The 27,277-nt window shown below is 33.0% G+C and overlaps 3 protein-coding genes across 3 annotated transcripts; all 3 read left to right on the forward strand.

The window, feature by feature from the left end:
* Positions 1–6,905: 6,905 nt before the first annotated feature.
* Positions 6,906–26,383, forward strand: LOC144850181 (uncharacterized). The gene is made up of 7 exons (XM_078707411.1): positions 6,906–6,933; positions 21,042–21,164; positions 21,515–21,598; positions 21,755–21,886; positions 22,248–22,319; positions 22,997–23,053; positions 24,548–26,383. Exons 3-7 carry the CDS (start codon positions 21,518–21,520, stop codon positions 25,517–25,519), a joined length of 1,314 nt encoding a protein of 437 aa, XP_078563537.1. The 5' UTR covers positions 6,906–6,933; positions 21,042–21,164; positions 21,515–21,517; the 3' UTR covers positions 25,520–26,383.
* On the forward strand, positions 9,405–11,838 carry LOC144850490 (uncharacterized). The gene is made up of 4 exons (XM_078707771.1): positions 9,405–9,497; positions 9,985–10,239; positions 10,414–10,728; positions 11,158–11,838. Exons 1-4 carry the CDS (start codon positions 9,405–9,407, stop codon positions 11,464–11,466), a joined length of 972 nt encoding a protein of 323 aa, XP_078563897.1. The 3' UTR covers positions 11,467–11,838.
* On the forward strand, positions 14,609–19,744 carry LOC144850492 (uncharacterized). The gene is made up of 4 exons (XM_078707773.1): positions 14,609–14,904; positions 15,609–16,984; positions 17,480–17,574; positions 17,993–19,744. The coding sequence occupies exons 2-4, from the start codon at positions 15,617–15,619 to the stop codon at positions 19,368–19,370; spliced, it is 2,841 nt and encodes a 946-aa protein (XP_078563899.1). The 5' UTR covers positions 14,609–14,904; positions 15,609–15,616; the 3' UTR covers positions 19,371–19,744.
* Positions 26,384–27,277: the final 894 nt, after the last annotated feature.

Here is a 27,277-nt window from a genome sequence, read left to right on the forward strand (position 1 = left end):
ATATTGGTTTCTTGGCCTTGATTTCTTTTACATTTTCATGTTCTTTTTTAAAATCATTAAGGTAAGTTAAAACCTGAGTCTTTTTTGTCAAGTTAGCAATTTCAATAAGAATCTCCACATTTGTAGGGGGATAAGAAATGTGACCTCGGTCAATGAGTTGATTAAATAAATCATGTCCTGTGACGTTTTCGTTGCCTAACAATTCTCCAGAACAGTGGTCCTTTAACAGAAATCTTAGCCGAAAATATTCATTGCCATCATATTCTTTACTTATATCTGAAAGTAAATCTGCGAACTCTGGATTTACTTTTGACATTTTCTGGAATTGTAATAATAAATAATCATTAACATAAATATGAACATTTTAACAGCAGTATTAAATCAGTAAGCTTATTTTCCACTAGGCGAATTTTGTTGTGCAAATTGAAAGCGTCAGCTCATTTGAATGCATATTCATGTTTCCATCTTCCAAATCCCTCTCTGCGACAACTTTACTTCCTTGAGTTTTTCGCTTCAGCGAAAATATTAATTCACAACCAATCAAAGCTCAGGAAATGAGTTATGACCGGGCCAGTTGCAAATTTGGGTCTCTGGGCGTTTTACTAACGGTGATATATAATATTTATTTAGGTAAATACAAGTGGTAAATAAGGTGGGCATACATGACATGTTACTCTCAAATTATCGGAAAATAGCCCTAACACTTTAAACATCTGGGTCTATACAATAGAAAAGCAATTTATTAACTAAAATGATTTATGTTTCTGAAAAACAACACATTCTATTCTTGAAAAAAGGGACTACCACTTGTATTTATCTAAATAAATGTATACCGATTTTGTTACTGATTTCATCAGGACAATAAATGCTATGACAGACAGCATCTTCAATTGACTGTCACAAAACTAGACTCCTTTATTATAATATATAATTCACTGTGAATTTTACTTTAAATTTTGTTTCTTCTATAATAATCGTTTAACTTTTATTTAGTAGTATCAAATAAAAAGCCCTTTTTGAACATTATATGTTCTTAAAAATAAATATATTTCATATCGCAAATACAAATTGTAAGTAGTAGTTGTACTAAAATGACTTCGGGTATGAAGCGTCTCACATACACACAGATCCAAAATGGCATTTTGGACTTTCACAGTGTATGAACTCTAACCTTACCGGTTTTCATTAAATATATCATTCAACATAAACTGTAAAAAATGTCTTTACTTCCCTTTCTTTCAAGCAGAAACACTACAAAAAAGCCTATTCTCTATTTAGGCTAAAATATGCCTTTAAAGTGCCAACGTACAGTAATCAGAAACAATTCATGCAACATAAATACCTTAAAACGTTGCTTTCAATCCTAATGATAATATATTTGAAAATTAGCAGAAGAAACACTTACACAAAACTAGACGTCATTTCAATAATATCTATATGCTGACGATGCTGTATAAGTATTGTCTAACGTATACGTACAGATTAGACTTTATACTCTTTTATCTAACTGTAGCTTAGTGTTTAAACAATTATTCGCCTAATGATTATGTCAAAATAAACACTTTAAACGGAACAACTTACACAAAACTAGACGTCAATTCGACAGTTAGTACCTGTACGCTGACGATGATATAGAGGACTGTCTTACTTACACAAATTATATATAGATAGGCCTACTCTTGTATCTAACTGTCACGAAGTTAAAACATATATTCACCATTGTTTGGTTTTTTTGCGAAATCTAAGTAATTTATACATACAATAAGTATATGTTTTACTTTATTTTGTTTATACCTGTAAAATGTTTTTTTTCAAATATAGTTTTAGTCATGTAGATAACATCGGAATAGCGTTTGCGCATCAATACTGGTGTTATATCAACTAAACAACAAAATAAAACATACAAAGTTGACAATCACTTATTTGGCTTTATATTTAAAAAAAAACAGGACAAAAACAGTAATTAAATATATTCCATGATCATATAAACAATGACACTGTTGATGAATTTGACATAAAGATATATTGTCCTCCTGAAAAAATAATTTGTTAACTTTTTTTTAATATGCCACATAATTATAGTCATTCACTTCGACCGAAAATTGAATCGAAAAATTATTTACCTGTCTGAAAAAAAAATGCAACAAAAAGCAAAAAAAGTCAAATTGACTGGAAGTCAACAAGGTTTTGTCATTTTATGTGAAAATTCGAAAGTGATTACAACTGTAATATGGACTATTCTAATTCTGATTTTTTAGTGAACAATACATTTTTATGTAACACTAACTGAAGAAATTTAAAAATGTATAAAACCAAAGTGAATGGATACAAGGACGACCCATAAAATCGTCAATTTCGTCAAGTCAATTTCCAAGAAGGTCCTTGCAAGACGAAAACGGAGATGTGAAAGTGAACAAGGATCAAGTAAGACATATGGAAGTGTGAAGGCCATAATAAATAAATTACATTTGAAATGTAAATAAAGGTAATATAAAAATGTACAGATATAGGCCTAAATATAGAAAGTACTGAAAAGCAACAATATTATCAACGGCCGGAATATATTATATCATACAGTATCAATGATGAGATACTTTCTTAGTTTAATTTTTAAAATAGATTGATTATTAATGTAAGACTTTGTAATGTTTTGATCGTGTGTGATCCGGTGTGGCCTACGTTACTAGTGTTACCTTTCTATTAGTAAGTCGCTACTGTTAAACAGACGGTCCAATTTACCCGTATATTGATTCGATAATAGAGATGAGAGACAATAACCATAGCATTTCAAAACGGTTTCAGCATTTTTTGGTGATTTGGTTGTGTGAAAAATAAACACATGCATGCATTTGTGATACATGGTGTGCACACACTACTGCAATATGTTATACTAAAGACGACTTAATACGCATGTATACTATATTACTGTTTAATTTACAGCTGCTCTAACGAACAGTAACAAGTGCGATTTGTTAGGCCATGTTTATACCTCCTTTTCGTACCTACGATAGTCCTGTGCGAAATATATGCTATCATTATAATTATCGTCAACATGATAATTATATCACAACCTTTGTCACTTACCATGATTTTGAAAGTGCATGCTATATAAACCCGCACTATCTTTCCGGTGTATTATATTTGTCGTGACCATGAGTCACAAACCAATCAAGCGAGTTTTTTCTGGAATTAATTATTATATCGTACTCGACATTATACGTTTAAATATAACGCCATTGTTTTCGCCACTTTATGTTCCTAGATTATTAATCAAAGTGATGTTTTATTGGAGAGGCGTTTATTCAAATAAATACCATCCTAATAATTATTAATACATTATTTAATGTAAACATCTTTTGAAACTAACTGCCGTGACAGAGTGGGCCCAAGAAAGAAGACATTACGGCTTGCAACATGGGCAGACATCTCGGTCCTAACGGGACACAAGAAGATAGCCTACATTTATTCCTGCCAGCTTACTCAATAAAACTCAGCTATCAGGATTTTACTCGATTTTAAACAAAATGTCGTATTATCTTTAACTACTGTACCTTCACACATGCGCGGTATGTTTTAAAATAAACAAAAAACTGAAATGGCTATGACTATGGCCAACTTAAGCTCCAGTCCTACTATCTGATTTTTTTTTTCGTCTTCCAAAGGGACACTGTATTGATTGATGGAAAGTGCCTGTTTCCAGTCACCTTTAGGGTCAAATCTATTATTTTAACTGCTCCCTTGTGTATAAAAGAGAGAAAATAGTTGAAACAGGTTTTTGCAAGGTGAACTTATCGTAAACCCGGAAATTACTTTGACCGCGAAGAATTGAAAATCTACTGTTGAAATCATAAATTTTGTTAAAAAACTCTTTATAATATCTTTCTAAGATAGAAATATGGAACAATAGCGTCGAACTGAACACTAATGTTATCAAATCTACGTTTCGCGGTACATCTGAGATAGATAAGGTAGGTATCCAAGGCGGAGATTTGTACCGAAGTTTTTGAATTGTGCTCGCCTATGTCAGAATTAACCATAATTTATATATAGATGGTTCTCAAATAAGTGACAATTTGGAGATATATATGTACTAATTTCATTCAAAAAAGGCATTTAAATTAGCTTTAGATCGTTTTTAGTCGCTTGGACGCGACTCAATAGTTCACTATGTCGGTCGGTCGGTCTGTTGGTCTGTCGGTCTGTCTGTCGGTCCGGTATCACTATGCGTTTTATCGCTTTTCTGTACTTTTTGAACTGTTTTGATGTACAGAAAAGTGTTAAAGTACATTACTTTTTGAAAGTTCATTTTTTCTGAGAGCACGCGACTTATGGCTATTGGCCTTGTTACTATAATTCTGAGATCCATGTTTATAGTCCTTTCAGCATTTAGTTAACTAAGAAATACATGAGTCATTAACTGCAATTAATTTTTAACTAAAATTTGTAAACTGAAATTCGCTGTTGCAATTGGGTTTGGCAATACGGTACTTTTATGGGTTTAAAGAAATTATAATTGTTAGAATTTCAAACGAATACTTTAAAAAAGAAGTTTTCAATGATTATATATGAATAACAGTGATAAAATCAACGTATCTGTATACTTATCTGTTTACAAATAGTATTTTTAGTAAGTGAAAAAAGAAATATCTGACACTAGACCTATATGGTATTGAATAAGCATATTAACAAATCCATCACTATTAACGTATTTTGTGTGTGTGTGTGTACTTTCCATTCTGATGAAACATAACATTAACAATACAAGTCGTCTATAGATATGTGTGTTTATTCAACTTTACAGCAGATGTTATTCCCATATTAACATAGAAATTAACAATGGTTTAGCATTTTATCTGGGTTTAGAACGGTGCTGAAACTATAATGTAATTGGTTTTCAATTTTGTAAACAATTTATATAATAATTACTATAACAAAATGAATATAGAATAATATTTCATTTCAATATTTTCGAATTAAAAGGGAATAAAGAAGAGAGCATGGGCGCTGGTTAGAAGTAGATATACATAATTATTTAACATAATACATAATATTATTGTAAAGTTATTATTTTAACCAATACAAATAATAATTATAATAATAATAATAATACAAAGTTAGTTAAATGTAAATGTCCTAAGACAAGTACAGTAGTATGATTATTATTATTGCAGAAGTAGATATACATAATTATTTAACATAATACATAATATATTGAACATTTATTATTTTAACCTACACGAACAATAATTTTAATAATACGAACTATATCAAAATGAATATAGCTTAATATTTCATTTCAATATTTTCGAATTCAAAGGGAATAAATAAGAGAGCATGGGCGCTGGTTATAAATAGATATACATAATTATTTAACATAATACATAATATATTGTACATTTATTATTTTAACCAATACAAATAATAATTATAATAATAATAATAATACAAAGTTAGTTAAATGTAAATGTCCTAAGACAAGTACAGTAGTATGATTATTGCAGAAGTAGATATACATAATTATTTAACATAATACATAATATATTGAACATTTATTATTTTAAACTACACGAATAATAATTTTAATAATACGAAGTTGGTTAAATTTAAATTTACATACTTTCTGATTCGTTTTATTTATTTTTGTTACCTTTTGTTGTGGGTTCTAAGAAAAGTAGTATGGTTATTATTACATTATTAATTTTGGATAGCTCTAGAAGCATATCTAGTTGGGATGCTATCTTTAACCCGAAAACCAGAGTCATACATCAATTGCCACCAACCACATTTCGTCTGTTTAGTTTTAATTGAACCACCTTCGTCTCTATACACTATATATGCATGTGTCTTGTTCCCTGCATGTAAGGTGTATGCTGAATCACCAGTTGCTATAAGAATTTCTGCATCTCTAAGAACCCACTTCTGTGTCTCGCAGACCAGTCTTTTAGTAGCATCAACTAAATCTTTATCGTCTTCTTTTATTTTAGAGTTTAACATTTGAACATCTCCAAGTGTAATCTCTGTCCCACAATTAACTTGGTCCTGTGTAAAAACAATAAACTATAAATACATGGTATTACATAATATTAAAACTATGAGTTTATGTTTCCGTTCCGGTAATTTAAGTTTAATCTAAGTTTTAATATAATTACAGATATCGGGTTGATACAATATTATTATTATTATTCAATTCAATTTATTAAAAAAAATTATACAATTAATTAATTTAGTTTTACAGTTCATGGACGATTGACATTATATAGTTATAGGCTAAACAAAGCCTGATTACCTCCGTTCTTGTAATTGTTTTTGTCCTAATTGACCCGGCTTGGTCTTTATCCATTATAAATACATTAGTCTTGTTCCCTGAATATAATTTGTATATTGAATTATCAGTTGCTATAAGAATTTCTGCATCTCTAAGAACCGACTTCTGTTCCTTGCAAATCAGTTTTATAGTAGCATCAACAAACTCTTTATCCCCATCACATGTTTCAGATCTTAAACTTTGAACATCTTCTAGTGTAATCTCAGTTCCACAGTCTATCACCTGTGTTAAAACAAATAAGTACATTATTGGTATGAAATGTAATATGGGTTTATGTTGCCATCGGTAATTTAAAGTTCTAAGTAAAACAAAATAATACTGATTACTTTGGTTATTGATTTCGTTTCAGTCTTAACTGACCCGTCTTCGCCTCTATACACTACAAACTCATTAGTCTTATCCCCTGCACACAGTGAGTATGTTAAATCATCAGTTTGTATACAAATTTCTGCATCTCTAAGAACTTGCTTTTCTGTCTCGCGGACCAGTTTTCTAGTAGCATCAAATAAATCTTTATCGACATCATTTATTTCACAGTTTAACTTTAGAACATCTCTAATTTTAATCTCATTTCCACAATCAACCTCGATTAACTGCGTTAAAAGAAAGTAAGTATATCAATTATATTAAACATAATATAATGGTTTTATATTGTCATCGGTACTGTAAAGTTGTACATAAAATCTAGAAAGAGGGAAAACACTCCTCCCTGATAAAACAAAAGGGTTACCTTGCTTCTCGCTTTCTGTTTCGTCTTAATTGACCCACATCCGTCTCTATACACTACAAATTCATTAGTCTTGTTTCCTGCGTATAAGGTGTACGCTGAATCATCAGTTGCTATAATAATTTCTGCATCTCTAAGAACCGACTTCTGTGTCTCGCAGACCAGTATTTTGGTAGCTTCAAGTAAATCTTTATCAGCATCTTTTATTTTAGAGTTTAAGCTCAGAACATCTCCAACTGTAATCTCATTTCTACAATCAATCACCTGTAACCAATGTAATAAGTACTGTGTACATCAATTATGGAAGTATTTAAATTGTCACACCTGTAATTTTAATTTCTAAAAAAAGGATGTGAAACATTAATATTAATTTATTTTAAACGTAAATCACAAACATTGGAAGAAACGATTACATTATAATTGTTGATGATAATAAATTTCAACTAAGTTCTACTGGACCCTAGACATATACAATGTTCTGTTGTATTAGTATGAACGACATATTTTCAGAACAAATTTGAGTGGGATGTATAATGAAAATAAAATGGATGCAACCTCATTAGAGGCAGATATATAATGTGTACAAACCTCGTGATAAATATAAAATTTATTATAGGGCATTGTAAAGTAGATTTTGTAAAGGAAAGAAAAGAAAGTGTAAAATACGAAAGAAACGTGTTTGATAATTTTATTTAAAAACAACTGTAAGATTGAGAATATGAGACATAATATATAAAGAAAAACATTAAAATATTTATTTTGAATATGATTAAAAAATAAAAAGAATAATTAGAACATGAATAACTATGAGAAATACTAATACTACAAAAATAAACAATATAATGTGTTATTATCTATAAGTGATTTTAATATCTCTATAGCCGATAGATGATTGACATACAAAACAAAACAAGAACACCTGTCACGACAAATATGGTCCGGGCCAAAATCGGTCCGGCCGAACCAGTTTTGGCTCTAAAGTTGTGGCCAAATGCAGTCCGCCACTGCCAAAATCGGTCCGGGTTTTTCTTCTGTCGATTTTAATTGAATTACTAGGCCTATGATGCTGTTTTAAGTTGTTTATGGCTAGAAAAATATCCCATGATATATATAAGTAAGTTATATTGTCGGATAAATACTAAAAATAAATGTATTTTATCTAAAAACATGACTTAGGTGTTCACTCATATTTCAGCCTGCCACACACTCACATGAACGTGTATGAGACGCTGATATTGCCAGCTAGATTTTCTTTTATGATTGAGGCCTTTTTCCTTCCTCAGCCTAATCAATCTTGTATAATTGTTTTATAATAATTGTACTGAATTGATATTGATTGATTTACCATAAATAAGTAATAAATTAAGTTGTTTTTAACATCATGGGGAAACGAAGATATTAAAAAAACAGGCAGAGAATTGTACAAAAAAGCCTAACAATTAGTACTCATTATTGATGAGTTACAGTACTACTAATAGTAATAATGATGATAAAAAAAACAGGTTTAATTTATAATAATTAAATAAAAAATAAAATCCCGTAGTTTTCAATATAATGACTAATCAAGGCCTTTTTAAATGATATATACATTATGACTCATTTTGCGCACCATGTATTTGTAAGATCGGATCATATTTGGCGGCCAAAAACAGTCCTACTGCCCGGACCTATTTTATCCAGGCCCGACCAGTTTTGGCGGCAAAAATTAGTCAGGCCGGACAGGTTTTGGCAGCCAAAACTGGTCCGCCGGACCGATTTTGGCCAGGACTGATTTTGGTGTGACACACCCAATTTGAAAAGAAGATTATTAGCTCCACTACGTCTTCAGTATCAGTGATCATTATTAAGGACACCTAATGAGAAACTAATTTTTGACTATTGACAATTAAGTTTACCTCTGAAAAAAAAAAAAAACATGTTGAGTTTACGTTGTATTAAATGCAAAACATCAACCAAGCACTGTTTTATTTATGACCAAACGTAGAAAACCGTATTGTCTTTAATTTCCGAACTCAAAACATTACAAGCCGATTGAAGGACTTAGAAACATTGAAAAGTGTAACATCTAAGTCCACAGCAGCCGTGTTCAATGATCGTTGAAATGACGCTACAAAAAATCGAAATTTACTACATTAACATGTTCACTTGACAACGGTAACAACATTCATTTATTATAATGGTTTAGACCAACCAGATCGAACATTTGGGAAACACAAAACATAAAATAGAAAATTGGAATTTCCATAATTTTTGTAAGAAATGACGTCAATGGATATCTCTATAGAAACTATAAAACGTAGTTAGTACACCATCTTTGCGTAACTCTGTTCTTATATTGTGGTAAGGCACTCTATGGTGATGGGAGCATTTTTTGCACGATTGTTGCATGAGTTTTTTTGGCCCATTCTGCCAGCTGTTCGGGCGCTAATAGGATGGGAGGAAAAGGTATGAATTATTTATTTACATTGATATTTATCCATGAAATTCAGAATTTTTAATCAAGGATAGGACGTAAATCGTATTATATTTTATAATTTCTAATATACTGCGGTTATCGCTTATCTGTACAATTCAGGTGTTTTGTAATACAGTTGGCTTTTGTTAGCAGAATTTTATTAAAGAACGCAATTTTAGATCTTTTTTATAATGGGTCAATGGTGGTGGATTGTGCAGTGTTACATGCAAGGCACGAACAGAAGTACTAACCTACGTTTATTCTAAAAGAAAAATTGTTCATTATATTATATTTGGTCTTTTGATTCTAGACCTTTGTTCTTAATTACAGAAGATAGGCAAAACAATGGTTATAAGTTATAATCTAACCTATGTGTATTCCTTATAAAAAAGGTTTTTTTTTGTATTTTGGTTTTAGACCTTCGTTCTTAATGTTTTGCCCATCGACGCAATTGACGTCAATATTTATTTTTTGCAGGAAATCGAGATTAAGTTCAGTAAGGACAATCTTGAACCAGTTTTAAGAGATTTATTTAAAAAAGTGAACCATCAAAAAAACAAAACGATCCCAGCACAGCGTAAATATGCAAACAAGTGTGTAGAGTTTCTTCAAACAAAAACAGCAGAGACAAAGACGCGCGGTACTATTAAATCAGGAACCGAATTCTGTAATGCGACTGTTGCCCAGTACACGTTGAAGGTGACGATCAACAAGGGAATGCTAAATACTAATGTAATTTTTTTGTTTAATCTTATTGTTATTCATGATGATGTACAAACTTTAAAAAAATATGTTATATGTTATTTAAATTCAGTTGCATAACTAAATGTTGACTTCTAAGAAAAGCTATTTATCTTTTTTTTAAAATATGATTGTCTGAATTAATATACATATTGCATTTTATAGTTGGAGGTAGATCTTCCAGATTATACGTGTCTTGCCGATAAAGAAAGTCACAAGTATATGTCTCGTTTTTTTGAAGAATTATCTTCTGTTGATGCACGTAACAAGCGTCCTGGGACATTCAGCGTACCAGTTCAAGATTGGACAAATCATTTGTTATACTGGAAAGATTTTACAAGTTTGTTTCGAGAAAAAGGATTTTCTAACATAAAACTAATATTTTGTGGCCAGAATGCAGAACAAGTTACATTTAATAGCAGTTTTGTCAAGTCTACTATAATGGTTCACCTTAATAAAAAAAACAATGAGGAAGTCATGGTACGTATTTAATAAATAATTATTTTTATTTTGGTTATTATTGTGAGTCAGTGAGAGGCCTATGTTTTTTTTAGCCGGTAACTTACTATTAGACCACTCAAAACGGTGAACAAAGTACTAACTAGAAATAAATATGAGAATCAACCGAACCTGTCCTACTTTGTGCGTTTTATACTCATGTTTGCTCTTCCATAATAAGACATCCAATGTATTTTATTTGTATAATAAGCAAATGAGAAATTAAGGCATTTTATATTGATCAGTGATATATAACTGAATTAAAAATATCTGGATAAAATGGTTATCTATTCCAACCGAGATTACTGTATATACCCACCCCATCCATATGGCATGTAGCTGCTTTAAAATTTCCTCAACGTAAAAATCGCTTTCACAGTCATCAGCGAGATTATTATTTTAATATTTCAGTTTCAAGTCGACGAAATTAACAAACGTACACTTGCAAATATCATACTCACACTTTGTGGAAATGAGGGAGCTGAACAAACAACAGAACAGGCTGGACTACGAAGACTACTACAAGCGTTTATGACAAAGTTAGAGACTGATAAAGTAAAACGTTTCATTGACGTAAAACTATCTCTCTATGATCAGAGTGATTCTTCATTTCACATTTCATGTGGAGAAAAGGAGAACCAGAAAGAAGTTACAGGTTATGTTGACTCGAAGGGAGAGTTCCATATACATGGACCCGCCCCTGAATGCATAATCTTTTGATGTCAGCTATTATATAAATGTAAATGAATGAAGTCGTTATTATTTGTTTTGTCCCGAATAAACGTTCATAGAATTTTTAATCTCATCGTTGATTCTTAAATAACTATAGAGAATTGCTGTTTTATTCCAATTAGAGACGCCCTAAATAATTGACACAAGAAACCTTTTATTTACATTTGTATGATTTAATGTGACCATTTATGTTACTTAAAACTGTACTCCATGACGTCAAAGTAAACAGTAGTTGCGTTGTTTAGCGTTAAAAAAGTAGGCCCACAAATTTAATCTATTACAGTATTGAAGTTTAGGTGTTTATTATGAAAATGTTATAAAAATCATTCTATTTAACGATAAACATTTTGTTTATTACGATATTTTCCCAAGAGATTTATTTATTGTGTTTTAGTCGCGTGGTCGCGTGCAAATGTGACTCTATAGCTCAGTATGTTGGTCGGTCGGTCGGTTGGTAAACACTAACTCAAATTTGCGCACGCGACTGCAGTCATGTATATGGCCTTGTTTGTCAGTTTATCAATTAGATAATCTTCCACCTTCAACTAAGTATTAGTTCAACTGTGGACCTTGCTCTTTCACTATGTTAAGAAGATACATCGGAGCTGGCGACTTCACGTCCATTTTTTATTTCAATGTAAATGTTCATCCTGGTTTATGTTTCTATCTAAAGGTTGGTGTTCCATTGTGTTTTTAAAATTAATAATTAAGCGTTATAGTTATTTAAAATACAATATAACTCTGTTTCTGATTCATAATTTAATTGTTTAATTGAGTAAGGTTATAGGCCTACACATCTGTAATCCCAATCGAGTGTAAACATTATCTATTTCGATTAAACCGTGTCGTTCATTTGTCGTTAATATAGTTTATAGAGTTAGTTATGCAAAATCAGGGATGAGTGATATTACACTCTTCCGGGTAAAATCTACTCTATTGACAAAACCTAGTTTCATTGAAGGATTGTTCATACCTGAATATAATTCTGCTCAGTATATTACTTGCTTTGTTTGTTTATTTGTTCGCACGAAACTTCCACATTTTTTAGTTATCGTCCTGAATATGTGGGTTTTAATAGGTATATACCTACAGAATAGCCTACTGATTTTCATGAAAATTGATATATTGGTGACACAAAAGCTTATATTAAAATTTGAAAAACATGTGTCTTCAATATGAGCTGAAATATTAAATAGCACGCCCTCTGTATTATTTTAAGATGGGCCGAAATATCAAGTAGTGAGCCCTCTCTCTCTCCGAATATAGTTTTCCCTGATATATTTTGCCAAGTAGTACTTCATTCAGTTTCTGAAGTTGTGTTCCGTATTACGATTGTCATCAATTGTCATACCAGTATTTTTTCTAGATGACCAGCAGCTGCAGAATCGGTATTTCAGAATTATTGCTCGCTCATTGTTCTCATATTTTAAAGAAGTAAAATACTGTTGATTTGATATAAAGTAAAACATTTCTTTATTTTTAGGCTTGAAACTTGCGAAGACTGTTTGAAACGCGTTCAGAAAATATTTAGACCCGACTGTGGCACGCTATATATCAGTCAGCTTCTGAAAGACTATAGGCCTACCAAAATGTCAGAAGTTTCCTTCGTTGATGCTACAAAATCAAAGATCACAGACTTACGGTATGATCAACGCCTTGGGCGTGCAAGCTTTGGTATTAAATGCAAAAGTTCTACCGGTGAAGAAATGACTACAAACCTGGAAGTAACCATACGAGTAGATAAACCTGGTGGAGGTGTAGTTCAATGTCAGAAGAAAGAGACAAGTCACGAGTATGAGTTCCGTCCGACATTGAGTGGTACTTTTAAGATCCACGCGTTGGTGAATGAAGTACAACTTTGGAACTCGCCAAAAGATTTGGAAATTTTACCACCGTTAAATCAGCCTAGTTTACGATTTGGACAAGGAAGCTATAAAGGTGCGTATGATATCGCAGCTTTCAATGGTGAGATCTTCATTACAGAAAAGCAACGTATTGTGGTTATCAATAAGTCTGGGGAACATCTGCGATCGTTCGAAATTAAAGAAACCAACATGGGACCTTTCAACCCATTCGGTATCTGTATATCGAACACAGGCGTGCTGTACATAACAGATATGAACAACCACGAAGTGTTTGTATGCGATTCAGATGGTACCGTACGTCAACGTTTTGGTAAAGATGTCTTGAAGAAACCAAATGGCGTTGCGTTGACCAAAAATAACGAAATACTAGTTATAGATTACGATCACTGCTGCCTGTACATGTTCGAGAATGATGGGAGATTTAAACGAAAATTTGGCTTTCAGGGAAAAGACTATGGACAGTTTAACCATCCATGGTTTGTAGCCATTACTAGCAAGGGTGACTGGATTGTGTCAGATTGCGACAACCGTCGTTTACAAGTATTTGATGGTTCCGGTACTTTTCGATTTCTTAGATCAATTCCTGTTGGCTATCTTGTAAGAGGTGTGGTTGTTGATCACGAAGACAAGATATTCGTCAGTGTTGTTATTGATAGTGGATGGTCAAAGATGAGTTATAAACACGCGGTGATGGTGTACCACGCGAACGGAAAGTTTTATGGAGAAATATCTCTAAGAGATGAGCTTTTGAGGCCACGTGGAATGTGTATTACTGAAGATGATAGTGGAGAACAAATCCTAATAGTTACAGATAACAGTAATGCGTTGCATAGATATAAAATGATTTAAATATGATAAATAATCTTTCTCATGATTTATTTGTTCCATGAGGACACTCATAATAAAGATAGATTTTATTTGCGTAACAAGAGAAATTATTTCCATTAAAAAAATGCATAAATACACGGCGATCAATCAAACTTGTTTGTAACATTGTGATCATGTTAAAATGATTTTACTACATTAACTTTTCTACTGTAATAAATTGTATTATTTTAGATTGTTTTAACGTAGACATTTATAAGTCACTGCAATACACAGTATGTATTAACCCCTAAAAGCCGCTAACTAAATTAGTATATAAACAAACTGCTGTAGAATAATGTTAATGATAGGCTTAGTTTCCTGAGTTGTTATGATTCCGATGTTTAATGCATGATTGAACCTGGTACGTCACTAATGTATGCAGAGTAAGAATGCACACGTCTGCTACTGTATGTGACTATTATTGTGCAAACCTATTGTTATTTTGTTGTTAAATAAATGAAGCATAACATTTTGGTTTCGATGTGTAATACTGTGCCTGTTCACTTTCGTTATACATCGACATCTTTTATAAATAGAAGACTTTGAGATGAACCAATGCGTTAGAAACCAGCCGTAATTGTAAGCTACACGCCAGCAGCCTAGAAGCAAGCTACACGCCAGCACTAGGAGCAAGCTACAGGCCAGCGCTAGAAACAAGCTACAAGCCAGCGCTAGAAGCCTGCCGATCACTCAGGTTAGTAAGCCTATACTGATCATTATTATTGGTCGGATACAACACAAATGCTGGGCCTGAAATGCTGATTTTCATGTGTGACGTGTGAGGTAATTTCCCGAATGATCGTAAAATACAAAACAGCAGGCTATAACTGATAGGCATATCATGAAGGTATACAAATAAATAAAATAATAATTATTTTTATACCTCCCTGGGCATATACGTATAATTCAATCATCGTTCTCTCTCAGCGCACAGGAAGAGAATGCGCTATGCTGGGTGGCGTGTGAAGTTAGTGTGGGATGTCATGAATTATAATTATACAAAACAGTGATTTAATAATTTTAATTGTTAAAAAAAAATATAATTCTTAAAAGATCGTATATCTGATGAAATATATTTTTTTAAACAATTAAAAATTGTGTATAATAAATGAAACAATATTTTTATCAAACCAAAACATTCATTCAGTGGGGAATCTTTTTCTCATATTATTTATTAGTTGATTATTAAAGATTTCATTTGTATTGTACTGTATATATTAAAAACAAAATTGAATTAAATTGATTGAATTTTGCTCCGACAATACTAAACTATTTGGGTTATCATGGATGAGGCAAATTCCTTTATTATATTCGTCTGATGTTTAAATACAAGCAAGTTAACTGCATCCCGGCCGCGTACATTCGACCACTGTTTTACATGTTGCCTTTTCTACTTAGGCTACAAGATGGCGTCATTCCAAATTATTCAACCTCTTACAGAATGTCCAATACACATGGAATCATTTGAAAGACCCAAAGTTCTACCGTGCCAACATACATTTTGTGAGGACTGCTTGAAACGATGTCAAGACAGCTCTGGGGGACTTCTTTGTCCAACATGCAGGCGCGAGTATTCTGCAATTGACGTCGGTAAACTTCCAAATGATTATACAAGGTTGGCGTTGTTAGAGGCTGTTGATTCGTCGGTAGATTCAATGGATTCGCCTGCAGATGCAGCTCAATCGAAGATTAAAGACGTAAGGTATGAAAAACAAGAGCCCCGGGCAACCGTCGTGCTGAAACTCAGAGATAGTGATGGTAAAGAAGTCTTGGATAGAAGAGGAGTAAATGTTAAGGTAATCAACCCAAGTGGTGATTTAGTTCAATGTCAGGTGACAGATGGAAGCCATGAGTACAAGTTTCTTCCATCAATGAGTGGAACTTACAAAATAAACGCTTCCGTAAATGGAATGTACCTCTCGAACTCTCCAAAAGAATTGACAATATTTCCACCGTTACGTCAATCCAGTAGCGTATTTGGAGAAGCAAAATATAAAGGTGCACATGATATTGCAGCTTTTAATGGTGAAATCTTCGTCACAGACAGGTACAATCGTTGTATTGTAGTAATGAATAGATCTGGTGAACAAATCCGGTCATTCAAAATTAACGAATCCAACATGGGACATTTCGACCCATTTGGAATAACCATATCGATCACAGGTATGCTGTACATAACCGATATGTACAACCACGAAGTGTTTGTATGCGATACGCGTGGCAGAGTATGTCAGCGTTTTGGTAAAGACGTTTTGAAGAAACCAAATGGCGTTTCATTAACAAAAAATAACGAAATACTCGTTGTAGATTATGATGACTGCTGTCTGTACATGTTCGAGAATGATGGGAGATTTAAACGAAAATTTGGTTCTCGAGGAAAAGATTATGGACAGTTTAACCATCCTTGGTTTGTAGCCATTACTAGGAACGGTGACTGGATTGTTTCAGATTGCAACAACCGTCGTTTACAAGTATTTGATGGTTCCGGTACATTTCGATTTCTTAGATCAATTCCTGTTGGCTATCTTGTAAGAGGTGTGGTTGTTGACCATGACGACAAGATTTATATCAGTTCTGTTATTGATAGTGGATGGACAAAAATGAACTATAAACACGTGGTGATGGTGTACCACGCGAACGGAAAGTTTTACGGAGAGATATCTCTAAGAGATGAACTTTTGAGGCCACGTGGAATGTGTATTACTGAAGATGATAGAGGAGAACACATCTTAATAGTTACAGATGACAGTAATGCGTTGCACAAATATAAAATGATTTAATAGTGATTTAAAAACAAATACATTAATATAAAGTTCTGGACGCACGTGGCATACGTATTTATAGACGCACGTATGTACGTGTGTATAGACGCACGTATGTACGTGAGTATAGACGCACGTATGTACGTACGTGACGCAAATATACAGAGGCGGAGGAAACAATTGCCAATTGAAAGAAATTCTAACGTTGCGTTTCGGCAGATTGTTTTCCAAAATGGGAACCACGCTTAGTCTTCCGAAACCTTTTTATTGTTTTTCTTTTGAGTTTATCTTTTTTAGAAGCAATACGTATTCGAAAGTATTATTACTGTAAAACACCGTATCTTTCCATAATGGTATTACAAATCATTCGTTATAAATATTTGATTTATAAGCGGTTATGAATTTACGTAGGCTACTACTGTAAATATTCGTTTTATTACAGTAAAATGTATTTGTACATAGTGACGTAATATACCCAAAAAAGATAATACGTACCCATTGTGATAGTTGTTATTTCTGAACTTTGCTCTTACATCAAACATCAAGATAAGACCATCAGTCGTTAGGCCTACACTAGCCCCTGCAGCCTGCTCGTCGGATGTGTACGTTCAGGATAAAGGTAATGTACCACCGGTAGTCTACCATGTTTATACATATAAATTTAAAATACTAAATAGCCGTATTCATTTTTACTAAACTTAAACATAGAGCAGTCTGTTCCATCTACTGTTCTGTGCTTTTGGTGTTATTGTAGACATCAGAAATAAAATGGTGGTCATTATGATCGATCCATTGTAGATTATATTAGTGTAACGTATGGGGTGGACTACGACTTTTTTTTATTTAAGGTGTGCGTTAAAAGTGTTGGGCCTAGGATCACCTTTTCAAAATAGTGGGTGCTGTTTATACTACTATACTACCACCGCCGTTCCGCCGAATAGTCTTCTTACTCTTAGCTAAGTCATGTCAAAATGTGTATCACCATATCATTTAATTCGTAACTTTGTTTTCTTTATAAAGGTACAAGATGGCGCTGCATAGCCTACAACCTCTAACCGAATGTCCAATTCACATGGGACCATTTGAAAGACCAAAGCTGCTACCGGAATGCCAACATACATTCTGCGAAGACTGTTTAAAAAGATGTCAAGAGACATCTGGAGGATCACTTCTTTGTCCAACATGCAGGTATGAGTATGGCAGGATCGACGTCCATGATCTTCCAAATGATCGTACAACTTTGGCTTTGTTACAGGCCATAGACTCACCAGTTGACGCCACCAAATCGAAGATCAAAGACGTAAGATACGAGAAACACAAAGCAAGAGCAACCGTTACGCTTAAACTGAAGAACATGAACGGTCAAGCAGTAGAAGACAGAAGTGGAGTAGGCCTTATTATAAAGGTGGTTTATCCAGGTGGTGATATTGTTGAATATGGTAATGAAGACACGTGTCGCGAGTATACGTTCCGTCTGACCTCAAGTGGTACTTACAAGATATACGCATCCGTAAATGGAACATACCTCTCGAACTCTCCAAGAGAGTTGACAATATTTCCACCGTTACGTCAATCCAGTAGCGTATTTGGAGAAGTAAAATACGAAAATTCACACGATGTTGCCGCTTTTGAGGAGGAACTCTTTGTCACAGATAAGGGGGGTCATTGCGTTGTAGTAATCAATCGGTCTGGTAAACATCTGCGGTCGTTCGAAATCAAAGAGAGTGACATGAACGCTTTCGAACCGTTCGGGATAGCTATATCGAAAACAGGCTTGTTGTACATAACCGATATGTACAACCACGAAGTGTTTGTATGCGATACACGTGGCAAAGTACGTAAGCGTATTGGCAAAGATGTCTTGAAGAAACCCAACGGCGTGGCATTAACAAAAAATAACGAAATACTAGTAGTAGATTACGATCAATGCTGCCTTTTTATGTTCGAAAATGATGGTAAACTTAAACGTACATTTTGTACTCAAGGAAAAGACTATGGACAGTTTAACCATCCATGGTTTGTAGCCATTACTAGCAAGGGTGACTGGATTGTGTCAGATTGCGACAACCGTCGTTTGCAAATATTTGATAATTCTGGTACCGTTCGATTTATGAAACCAGTGCCAGTAGGTCATCTTGTAAGAGGTGTGGTTGTTGATTCGGCAGACAATATATTCGTCAGTGTTGTTATTGATCGAGCATGGTTGAAAAGGAATTATAAACATGCTGTTATGATGTACGACTCGAATGGAAACTTTTATGGTGAGGTATCTGATCATCTCAGAGGTGATCTTTTCCTACCACGTGGAATGTGTATCACTAAAGATGGTAGCGGAGAAGACATTCTTATTGTTACAGGTGACAGAGAGGAATTGCATAAATATAAATTGATCAAATAGTGAATTCTTTAAAAAACATGGAGGACTAAAACGTGTTCGACTTGTGTTAGTGGCAACAAAATTATTTTTATGTTAATGGATTGAACTAGGTACGAATACATTGTCGTCTACACAAACTGATAGTATAACCTCTATAGAGTATACACAATATTTAAGATAATCATTTTGACATTCATTAAAAATACATCGTTATAAACGCCACATGAGAGTAACTTGTAGACTTAAAATAGTCAACTACAAATATATCCGACTTTTATTTATAATATTGTATTTTTTCTCATTTTTGTGGTTGAGATTGCATGTATTCTTTCTCCATTCAGGAAATGTATTTATTTCAAGTATGTGCCTAATGCAAAACACACAACTGAAGTGGCAACTTTCATTACTGTTGGTTTTGATGAAATTAATAAAATAAGATAATTATTTCTTCTTTCAAAAGAAAAATAGACGTATTTTCCAAAATTGTAAGAAAAGTTTTAAAGTAATAAACATAGAAGAAAACATGAACAAAAATCTTAGAATGAAGTTATTTGCTTCTTAAATCATTAATATATAAGATTAAAAAATAAATATAAAAACCGTCCTCAACAAATTACAAGTTCTTTTATTTATAATTTAACGTTCTAGTAACTAGCCAGGGGGTGACTGAATTGTGTCAGATTGCAAAAACCGTCGTTTACAAATATTTGATGGTTCCGGTACATTTCGATTTCTTAGATCAGTTCGATATTTCGCAAGAGGTGTTGTCAGTTCTGCAGACAATATATTCAACATCAGTATCAGCTACGTTCTATTCAATTCATTGAAAGGATTTCCTCGGATTCTATCTTAAATCGTCGAGTACTGGCTGTTGGCCGAGCAAGCCAAGATTGTAATGTGGTCTTTCTTTTAAACTTTCGATGTTTAGGCTGACTCGAGAATGACATTAGATATCTTATCCGTATACGATCTACGAAGGCATAATCATGTCACATGAGTACACGTACTATCTTATTACTATAACAAAATTTCGACATACTACATATTTTTCGAAATTTCGACTTAGTCGATTAAAAAAATCGACCATGGAACGCCACCGCTGCCTTCGACAGCAAATATCAGTTCTATTCGGCTCTTTTAGCATTCGGCACTTTTCTATTCGTCCCTTTTACCATTACGTTCCGCTCTTTTTTCATTCGGCGCAAATCAATTCTAACCTTTGACATGTGGTCAAATGAAAGAAAATGAATGGCTGTAAATGATGGAAAGTTTACATTTTCATCATCATGACGTATGTGTATTTGTCAGTGTACTGTTATCTCATCCACTAGAAACTGATAAAACATTAATCAGTAGTTATGATGAAGTGTGTAAATGTTTAATGACGGTAAATGTATTATTATCTCCGCGATCTCCAACCAAAAGTTACCGAATGAATTTTATCTCAATGGCGTCCACTCTCCTGCACAATAATTTGTTTACGTTAATCCTCTGGATAAGCCTACTACTGCCGTGGCTATTTGGACATAAATGAAATGTTATGTAAACCTATTTAGTAATTATACCTGGCCTCATTTTCACGCATTGTAAATATATTTTACGTTGTATGCAAATATCAGGCGATCATTTGATTTTTTATTAATGTTTACAAAAGCTTTAAAGATTGCAATCATAATACAATGTTCTTCTCAGAAATATAATTTGGTTAGTATGTACATAGAAACTTTGGTACGTCAATACTAACCATGCAAATGATGACGATGTGCATAATTAAGCCTCAGTTGGTGCTAGCGGACATTCAGAGCAACACAAAAGGTAAGTAACGTAATCTTATTAAGCCTTTCTGGTAAAATTTAAAATGGCCATCGTCATATTAAGGTCCTGCCAATTTGTAGGTATTGTCTAGCAATCACATTGTTTATAGTGGTCTAGCTTGCAATTATTGGTAAAGTCACACACTCTATCCTATCCTATATCGTTAACCTGCTGTAATTAAAGCATTTCAGAATTTGTGAGCGATCAATCGTCTCCGCTTGAGCACCACTCTGCTCAATGAGTGTAATCCGGTGACGTCAGAGACTGGTCACTGTTCAATTTTACATTACAAAATTTTCAAAAATAGTAAATAAAGTAAAGTCATTAAACGCTGCTGTATATCTTTATAGAAAATGGAAAACAAAACCCTGCATAAGCATATGATAGATGAAGGCGTCACGGAAGAAACTATAGACGTCCTAATAGACGAAGAGGTTGGTGAAATAACAATCATAATGACTAAACTTTTCATTTGCTTACATTTAATTTAAAACTATAAATGTATTATATTTGTTGAGTGCTTTTAAAATGTTTTTACTCAATTCTCCTTTCGAAAATGAATATAGTATGTTGGTTGATTGTTTTTACAGCTGGGTACTCTTGCTAAGATCAAAAATGCCACTGATGAGCTGTTGAAGAACTGCAAACTGAAGGCTGGCCAAATTGTGAGCATTCGGTCTGCAATTAAAAATGTTGAACAATCTTCTAAAGGTGGATCTACGGTAAACTGATCTAATTTCATTTTTCGGTTGACGTAAACGTAAATACATGTATTTTGTCCATTTTGAAGCAAGCAAGCTAGCAAAATTTGACCTCCCCTTTTCTAGGAAAAAGAACCCTATTAAATGTCTTAACATTTTTTAGACTTTCACTAAATAGGGATTCACAGTGCACTATTGATTATATTTTAAACTCATGCCTCAGTGTTTTAGCTAATATGGTTGTTTAGGACCCTTAATTTTAACGTGTTTATCAATGATTTTTGTTTTGTTCAGATCCTTCCTATTCTAATTTCTTACTGTTTTCTCATGATGTTAAATGTATATGTTTCTAACACGAATAATAACATGCTTTTTATTGTAGAAAGAGGAAAACTTGAAAGAACAAGCCGCCGAAGCCAAACGTGGAACACTACAATCACATAGTAAAAAAAGGGTTGGTAACTTTAGTCATCAAAAATAAATGTTATCAGTTAAATGCCACTTGCTATTTTTTATCAATATAATGCAATAAATCCAGTATTTTTAACCAATCCAAAGCATAATTACCTACATGTTATGTCAGGAGTGTCTAGAAAAAAAAGACCTAAGATTACTTAGTTTTCGAGATATCTAGGAAACTAATTTAAAGCCACTAGGCGAAGTTGTTCATACTATTTAGATCATTATTTGAATGAAGGTTAAATATATATTCTATGCCATATATATTTAGATTAGACTCCATTAATGCATGTGTATAATTAGGGATTACCTAAATTAACGGCAATACAAACCAAGAATGGTATTTAAAAAAAACAAACAAGGGTTTTAACTGAGTAGTCATCAGAGCCGGGGTGGGGGCGTTGGCGGTGTTCTTCCTTAGAAACCCCATTAGTATTAATGTCTTAACATGATCACTAAAAATCCTACGCATCTAGGGATTCACCAATGAGACCAATGCATTTACTTTTATAATAATTATTTGAAAAATAGAAAATTAAATGATGATTATTAATATTTTAACCGTGTTTATCAATGATTTTTCTTTTGTTCAGATCCTTACTATTCTTACTGTTTCCTCATGACATTAAATGTATGTTTCTAACATGAATGATAACATGCTTTTTACTATAGAAACAAGAAGAACAACCCAAGGATGAAGTTGAAAAACAACAAACGAGCGAAAAAAGGGTTAGTAACTTTAGTCCTCAAAAATTGATTTTATCAGAAAGATAATAGATACTAGTTTTAAGCCCGTTTTCCACTAGGCAAATGAATCCAACGTTTCGCAGATAGAAATCGTATAGGCCTATATCCTTTGCACCACTACAAGAAGAGTGGGGATATGTGATTTTCATCGCGTGTCTGCTGAGCTTTTCGATTCGCATGAGTGCTCATAAACGCGTCATAACTCATTTCTGAGCTCTGATTGGTTGCGCAATGTTTCGCTTCGCAAAAAGTTAAAACAATTCGAACTACAATTTCGCTGAAGCGAAAAACTCAAAGAGGTAGCAGAGAGGAGGTTTTGGAAGAAGAAAACCTGAATACGCATACGTATAAACTGACGCTTTCGATTCCCGCGAACAAATTCGCCTTGTGTGGAAAACAGGAAAAGAAGATCTGCGATGATTAGTTCTCTGGAACGATATATTGTCATACTAACACGCATGATGCGCACGCATAATTATATTAATGTCATATAATGTTTCGGTTTCCTCGAGTAAAAAGTGTTGAATTACATTATCGATCACAACAAACTGATAGTTAATGACCTCTTTATCAGAGGATTATTAAAATACATCGTTATATATGGAACGCCATTTACGCAACATTTCGATAATATAAATTTCGTCACGATGTGAATGAAATGCATTGTGTAAATAAATGCTTCGAGTGATATGAATTTATTGACGCGATGTGAATGAAACGACATCGATGATACGAATTTCTGTAGTTGAGATTGCATTTAGAATTCAATGTCCCACTCACCACTCCTGTGCAAAATGTATAATTCGTTTAAAATTTAAAGTTGCCTTTAATTTTCATTTGTTGCGTTGAAAACGACTTATGATAATGAACTAATTATAAACAATTTCATATAATCAATGTAACTCGATGTATATGTTCCTGTTGGAAATTCCCCGTCCGTAATTCGTTTTTCACACTACACTCGATATAGTATACATTTATTTTAAAATTATACGGAAGGCGGTTTATGCCTTTGAAATATTTTGAAGGGTTTTAAGCCTATGATTTTAATTAATTACTTCCAAGTATAGAAACAGACTTCAATGGTGTAATTTATTTATAATCTTTGACTTCGCATTCGAATATGAGATACGATCAATAAATATGTGCAGGTGTTCTCTTTAGTTGTTAGCGGACGTTCAGGGCAAAGTATAAAGGTACGCATTATGACATATTTCTATTTCAACGTACTACTGGCACCATAGGTGGTTGGTTTATGTTTATTGAAAACTGTACGGTATTTTAGTAACACTGATTTTATTTTAAATAATGCATGGACGATTTCTTTCTATTCGTTTCGTTTGATTTTTTTCCCAAAGACTTTCAGTGTTGAATTTAGGTATTTAGGTAAATGTACCTCAACCTTATCAATTTTAAATGATAATTTAGACTTTTCTAGTCTCTTGATTATCTTAGGTGTTGATTTTTTCTACTTAGGCTAAGGTAGCATCAAATAGCATTCAAACTCCACCGTTACACCAGCCCAGTAGCGTGTTTGGAGAACCGATACACGACCATGCACATGATGTTGCCACTTTTGGGGATGAAATCTTCGTCACAAACAAACGTTCGGGTTGCGTTAATGTAATCAACAGATCTGGTGAAAAACTTCGGTCATTCGAACTCAAAGAAACTGAAATTGGAGATTTCCACGCATTCGGGATAGCGATATCGAACACAGGCTTGCTGTACATAACCGATAATAATCACAAAATCATTATCGAAAAGGATGACAAATCAGAAGATCCGCCAAGTGCGGGTAACCGAAGAAACACCGAAGTGTTTGTATGCGATACAGATGGTCGAGTACGTCAGCGTATTGGTAAAGAAGTCTTGAAGAAACCAACTGGCATTGCGTTAACAAGAAATGACGAAATAGTAGTTGTAGATTACGAGCAATGCTGCATTTGCATTTTCGGAATTGACGGTAAATTTAAACGTAAAGTTGGTTCTCAAGGAAGAGGCTATGGACAGTTTAGGCGCCCTTATTTTGTAGCCATTAATAGCAAGGATGAATGGATTGTTGGGGATAGTGGCAACCGTCGTTTACAAATATTTGATGGTTCCGGTACCTTTCTTAGATCAGTGCCAGTTCAACATCTTGTAAGAGGTGTGGTTGTTGATTCGGCAGACAATATATTCATAAGTGTTATTGATGATAAACCAAGAGAAAAGGAATACTATAAACATGCCATAATGATGTACAACGCGAATGAAGTACTTTATGGTGAGATATCAGCTGATAACCTCAAGAGAAGCTGTAAGGATGAGGATTTGGATCTTATAAGACCACGCGGAATGTGTATTACTAAAGATAGTAGCGGAGAAGACATTCTTATTGTTACAAATGACAGCGAAATAGGAATTGGCCTACGTAAATACAAACTAACTCCTAGCATTACTCAATAAAAGAAAGTGAAACAAAATTGAAAGACAAAATAAAGCTATTTCTAGTTAATAATAATTTGGTATATTAGGCCTATCTTTTCAGATAATATTTTTTAGAAAAATAACATTGTTTAGGAGTTTTTCTAATTTCATTAAAACATACTTGCTGGCTGTTCATTATTTACTATGTTGCTTAAAGTTATGGAAAAAGTAATTTTAAAAAACGATAATTTTACATATCTCTTTATTTTCAAAAAATGTAAAATAATAATAGTAATTACATTGCTCAATTTATTTGACACAAAAAGACAACATAAAAAGCTTTCGCTTGTCTGGATTTGGCCTTGTAAATGAAATACAAAGTAATTATTTAACATACGCTAGATAGTTATTTAATGAATATAGCATAATAATAATTTAAACACATAAAATAAAATGAAATAAAAATAAATAGATGTCACTTAATAGTAATAGAACTGATGAATAGTAAAAATAACCTAAGAACAATATTTGGATAGTAAATAATGCTTAACTTTAATTGTAAACATTTGTTTAATGGTAAATTATTCTATACTTGGTTGACTAATAGCAATATTATTATTAATACTAATTTAGCATATTTGCAGTGTATAAACATTTTTTCTAGCTTAAGAAAAACAGCTTGATGGCTGTTCGTTATTTACTATTATGCTTAGAATTACAAAAAAAAATGACATCGTTTGAAAAAATATTAATGAATTAGTTAATTATATTGATTTTAATATTCTACAATATTGGATATTGAACTTTGTAAAGTATTTAAAATCATTAAATCAAGCTTAAGAATTACGGAATAATCTCTATTAAATTGTGTATTTTTTTTCTAAACAATTTATTTCTTAACGACGACATGGCTGTGGTGTGTATTTACCGAATATATAGATCTACGACAAATGACGATGATGAATCCATTTTGGGTCCACTGTTTGGCTCGACAGGTATGTCTATTTTAGTTGTTATGCAAAAGTCTTCACCCTGCTTCTGTCGTAAATATTATATGTCACAACAAAAAAAGGCCAATGCCCTATTATTTTCTTAAAAGTTATAAGCATTCTATAGCATTGCGAGAATCTATGTATGTATGTCTAGGGGTAAAGATAGGCTGTAGATTAACATATGTTTATCATCATTTTTTCCCATGAGCGTCCTCTACGGTATATAAAATGTGAATGATAAGATTGTCGTCTGTTAGAACACTTCACATACACAATATCTCGTATTATCATTATTTATACAAACAATATTGTTTCGGGATTTGCAAATTAGGGCGTTGAATGGTGGTCTGTCTTTCAAACCTTGTATCTATAGGTACAGTGCCCGCATTCCGCAATGCCGATAGTAGCCCTATTCGTAAAACCAATTGCACCTCAGTCAATACCTTTTCAATATTTTGTGTAATTAATTAAATAATTAATTTAATTTGTAAATATTTTTTATCATGTTAATTCATTTTTAAGACAAAAAATAAGTACGGTAAAATTGATGTGAGCAAGGTTACAAATAATTTTCTGTTGGTGGTGTTGGTAGAAGTTGTGGATTCGTCTGAAATTCATGTGGTTTTGCCAGTTGATGCCAAGAACTCTGGAGAACAATGGTCATTAACTTATGTAACCAGACATGATACCAGAAGAAGATTGGAAATAACCTGTAACATCTGTACTAACAATACTTTACTGTAAATATCTGGTATGTAAATAGAAGTATCAATAATGAACATTTTCAGGTTATTATTATTAACGT

Source organism: Antedon bifida, chromosome 8, assembly GCF_963402885.1.
Source record: "Antedon bifida chromosome 8, ecAntBifi1.1, whole genome shotgun sequence".
In the NCBI taxonomy this organism is placed as follows: domain Eukaryota; kingdom Metazoa; phylum Echinodermata; class Crinoidea; order Comatulida; family Antedonidae; genus Antedon; species Antedon bifida.